The following is a 4,345-nucleotide window of genomic DNA, read 5'->3' as shown; positions in this document are numbered from 1 at the left end:
GCGCCAGCGCCTCGCAGATCGCTCGCTTCTCCAGATCGTAGTTGTCGCGCTTGATGATATCCAAGTCGAGGTGGCGGAGGTGGCGGCCCGCAGCAACGAGCTCTGGAAGCACGTGCAACACATCCGGCAGACGCATCAACAGGCTCAGCGACGCCAAGCGTGGCAATCGCAACACGCCAGACAGCAGGGCTACTGACCGATTGCGAGTCATATGCAGACGGTTGGCAGACAGCGTCTCGAGATGCACGCACGTCGTCGCGAGCGTCTCCATGAGCTCCGTCGACGAAGAGAGGTTGCAATCGCGAAGCTCAAGAGATGTCAGCACCGGGACCGACGACAAGCCCGCGATCAATGCCAGCATGTTATCGCCGTGCAACCTGGAGACGACAAGGGACTGCAGTTGCGATAGCATGGGCGCCGCCGCCGGGCATGTTGCCAACTGGCCAAAGACGCTGCACTCGAGACGCTCGAGCTGCGTGGCCCCGACGGCGGTCGCAAGGGCCGTCAGCGTTGCAATGTCGCCGGCTCTAATGAACGGCATATCCCAAGTCAAGCTCTTCAATGACACGGGAAGCGTACGACCATGGAAGCCACTGAGGCTGCGGACGTTGACGATGGCGAGCTCTTGGAGGGTTGTGCTGGCTTGGAGCGCATCGCAGAACGCAATGGCGCCCTTATGGTCCATCTGGGCGACATGGGCCAATCTGAGCTTCGCTGCTGGCGCCGTCGAGAGCCACGCTGCCAAGCGATGCCCGAGTCGTGGCGCGGTAGTCGCGCGCTGGAGGTTGAGATACCAGATGCGGACATGCGGGTGGGCGACGACAGCGAGCAGATCGTTGAGCTCGGCGGCATTGTTCCCCGAATGAGAAAGGACCGAGATAGCCACTTGGCGCAGACGTGGGCAGCGCTGTAAGAGGAGGTCGCTGATCACTTGGCCTCGGCCTTGGTCCATGCAGCCGCGGTAGAAAGAGAGAATGACGCTGCGGAGCGCAGGTCCGAGAACGGCAACGAGCGAGGCCAGTGACGCTGCGTCCCGGACCGCAAACTGAAGTTCGACACGTGGACGCAGCGGCAGTGTCGCCGCAAGAAGCGCCAAGACCAAAGGCGGCAAGTCCATGCTACGCAGCACGATGCGCGGCCAGTTGGCGATCACCGACGATGGCAGCACGGTGGTGCAGTCGAGAAAGGCCGTGAGCGCCGGCGTCCGTCCCGAGCGTGGTACCGCATGTAGAAAGCTCGTAAAGTCCTCTTGGTTGCTCAAGCACATCGCAATGGCCTCGACGACATGCGGAAGCGCGAGCGCGTCTGGCGGTGTCACACGGGCGGTCTTCTGACTGCGCTCGTTGTCATTCATCTTGGGTTGTGAGCGTCCCTGTCATATCCGGATGCACGATCCGATTGGCGCAAAGTCGGTTTCCAATAGCCAATCTAACGCAAGCAAACGTCGCACGGTCGACGTTTAAAGCTTTAGAGCAACACGCCACGGCCAAGCCACCCAATGCAAGCCACGAAGGCTGGGAACATTAGAGAGACTCAACTCGCAGAGCGTCGGTCTGGCTGATAGCGCATTACAAAAGACAATAGTGGCGTATTGATTGATGTGCGCAATGTGGAAGAGGTGGAGCGACGTCGCCGGCGCTGTCACGAGCCACGAGCCAAGAGCCGCGGGCGAAACGGAGGTCGATGGACAGCGTCTCGACATGGAGGTGGGCGAAAACGGGCAGAAATCACTGAGCTCGACAAACGCTTCGTCTGTCGCGCCGTTGGCGGGACCCATGACGTGGCACAACCGTACGTTCTACAGTGCATTTACCCTTGACGCAGTGCTGCAAACAAGGGAATATTCCCTTGGCTGCAAAGGAGATGTAGCACATCAGCACTTTCAAGTACCAGTAGTGATACCAGACACCTCATGCTCGATATGTACTTTCTAAGCGAATACAACGCAACCATCATTCCACCACCATCATTCTTCCCTCTCACACCATCGAGTATTTTTCAATCCATACTCAATCCGCTCAAATATTATCCAGTCATACTCAGCTTCATGACCAATATTATCAATCCATACTCAACGCATCTGATTGGCCAAAATAGACAAAACTGTCAACTCTTATTGGACAATACTCAAATAATCCAAGGAGGGAACACTATTTGGGGTTGGAGCGACTGTGCTACGGATTGAGTATGGATTGAAAAATACTCCACACCATCACAATCCGCCAACAAAGTGCAATTTCAATGCTACCCCCTGAGCTCGTCCAGCGCGTCGCAGTCTGCATCGAACGTGGCGACGACTTTGTCTCGTTCCTGCATGCCATGTCCAACACGCGACTGACGCTACCATTGTTGGTCCTCCAGACGCTCGCCATGACGCGGTCGCCGGACGACGTGTGGCCCGAGCCGAATCTCGAGGTCCTGCCCTGCCCGCCGCTTGTACCGTACTTGGTCGCGCTTACGTCCCGCGTGCGTTTGGCCGAGTCGCGGCAATTGCAGTCATGGAGGCTGCCATCGCTGCCATGGGTCTCGCACCCGCTCACAACGCTCTCCGTCACGATCGAAGGCGCGTGCTCGGCTGCGCGGATGGCGATTCTGCCGAGTCTTTGCGCGGTGATTGCACAGACGCCGTCGCTTCGCACCCTCGACGTCGTCTTTGCCCGGAGAAGCGATCTCTACCGGCCGTCAGCCACGCAGCTCGTCGATGCGATTGCTGCGTCCTGCATTTTGTCCTTGTCACTGGTCGCGCACGAGTTCTTTAAACTGCCCAGTAACAGCGCGCGTGTCCTCGGCCAGTATTTGCTTCGAGCCCCGATGACGCACGTCCGCTTGGTCAAGATCGCCTTTGTTGCCAACGGCTTGCTCTCGTGGCTAATCCAGCACCTCTTGATGTCACCGAGTCTTGTCCATTTGGCGGTTCTCGACTCGCCCGTCGTCGCGTCGGTTGTGCCACCAGGAAGACTTGGCCGCCATCTCCAACGCATCAGCTTGTCAGCCGTGCCTCTCTCCGATTTGAACGGTCTTACGCAGCGGCTCGCTGATTCCACGCATCTAACGTCCCTGTCGCTGCACGTCGACGCAAGCAGCACCAACGTACCAAATGGCCAGCCCAATGGTGATGCGACCGACTACTTGATCTACAACGTACTGCCCCAGATGCACCGCCTCGTCGAGCTGTCACTGCGTCATTGCGTCGTGTCGCCTTTGGCAGTGCACGCACTTGCCCAGGCTGTCCTGCCTCACCTCGACGTCCTGGAGCTTGATACTAACGGCCTGTACGGTCACGGGTGTTTGGCGTTGGCGTCCTACCTCCCGAACGCACGCCATCTCTTCAAACTCGCGCTTCGCAACCAAGGCTGCACGGACACCTGCGTCGCAGCGCTGGTCACTGCGCTTCAGCGCATGCCTGCTCTTACGGCACTCGACTTGTCGGGCAACGCGATCGGTCCAACTGGCGCTGCAAGGCTTGCGCACATCGCGCCGCAGCTCACGAAATGGACCATGTCGGACAACCCACTGACGCTAGCTGGTGTCGAAGCGCTGCTCTGTGGCTGGTTGCATCCGAGCATTCGCAACTGCACCAAACGTCGGAGCTTGGTCGCGACATGTACTTTGGCATGTGGCCAGCTAGATGCCATACGAGCGAGGTTGCCGCCGCACCGCTCGTGCACGATTGATGCCGCCACTGCATCAGCTGTACCGAGCTATCGGCGCCGGGCTGGGCTAGGTATCGCGGAGCTCAGATGGCTGTACGCGTTGCCAAGCTCGTTGACGCCACCTCCCGGTCTCTTTGACGAGAACGGATAGAGACAAGGACGTCGGTGTGGCTTTGTAGACAAAGGTTTTTTGCTTCGCCATTCTTTTTTCTGTTTGGAAGCATGCATACTAGTAGCTATCCAGAACGGTTCTCACTTGTTTGCTAGTCCATGGTCTTGCTGCTCTGTTCAGTATTGTCTACTACCCAAAGCATACAATCCAGGAATCGCGATGTATCACATACATGCAAGCAACACCGACGACGTGGTGTTTCGTCGATGCTCGAGGATCGTACCGCGCAACCAGGCTGCCACGTGGGGTCCGTAACCGGATCCTCCGACCGTTATCGGATGCGTATCCGGGAATTTTGGATTCGCTACGAGCGGCAGCAAGCAGCACCAGGATGACGACCGAGCTGACCAGCAGTCTAACTGTAGCAATTGAAGCACGCCAACAAGAACGTCTGGAACGCGGCTCACACGCTCCTTGATGACGCGGAGCGTCTGGGGACCCACGCACGTCGTCGCGAGCGCCTCCAAGAACAGCTCTGTCGACGCCAAGTGGGCGCGCTGCTGGAGGTCGAGCGTCGTCA

General features: G+C 58.3%; 1 protein-coding gene across 1 annotated transcript; it reads left to right on the top strand.

Moving 5' to 3' along the window:
* Positions 1-2,241: 2,241 nt before the first annotated feature.
* SPRG_04316 (hypothetical protein) lies at positions 2,242-3,583 on the top strand (the record flags this gene model as incomplete). Its single annotated transcript, XM_012343247.1, has 1 exon — positions 2,242-3,583. A coding segment is annotated over one exon (1,342 nt), but the record flags the coding sequence as incomplete, so codon positions are not given.
* Between the last annotated feature and the right edge of the window lie 762 nt (positions 3,584-4,345).

Source organism: Saprolegnia parasitica, assembly GCF_000151545.1.
Source record: "Saprolegnia parasitica CBS 223.65 unplaced genomic scaffold supercont2.13, whole genome shotgun sequence".
In the NCBI taxonomy this organism is placed as follows: domain Eukaryota; phylum Oomycota; class Saprolegniomycetes; order Saprolegniales; family Saprolegniaceae; genus Saprolegnia; species Saprolegnia parasitica.
This window is presented reverse-complemented; position numbering and strand designations above follow the sequence as displayed.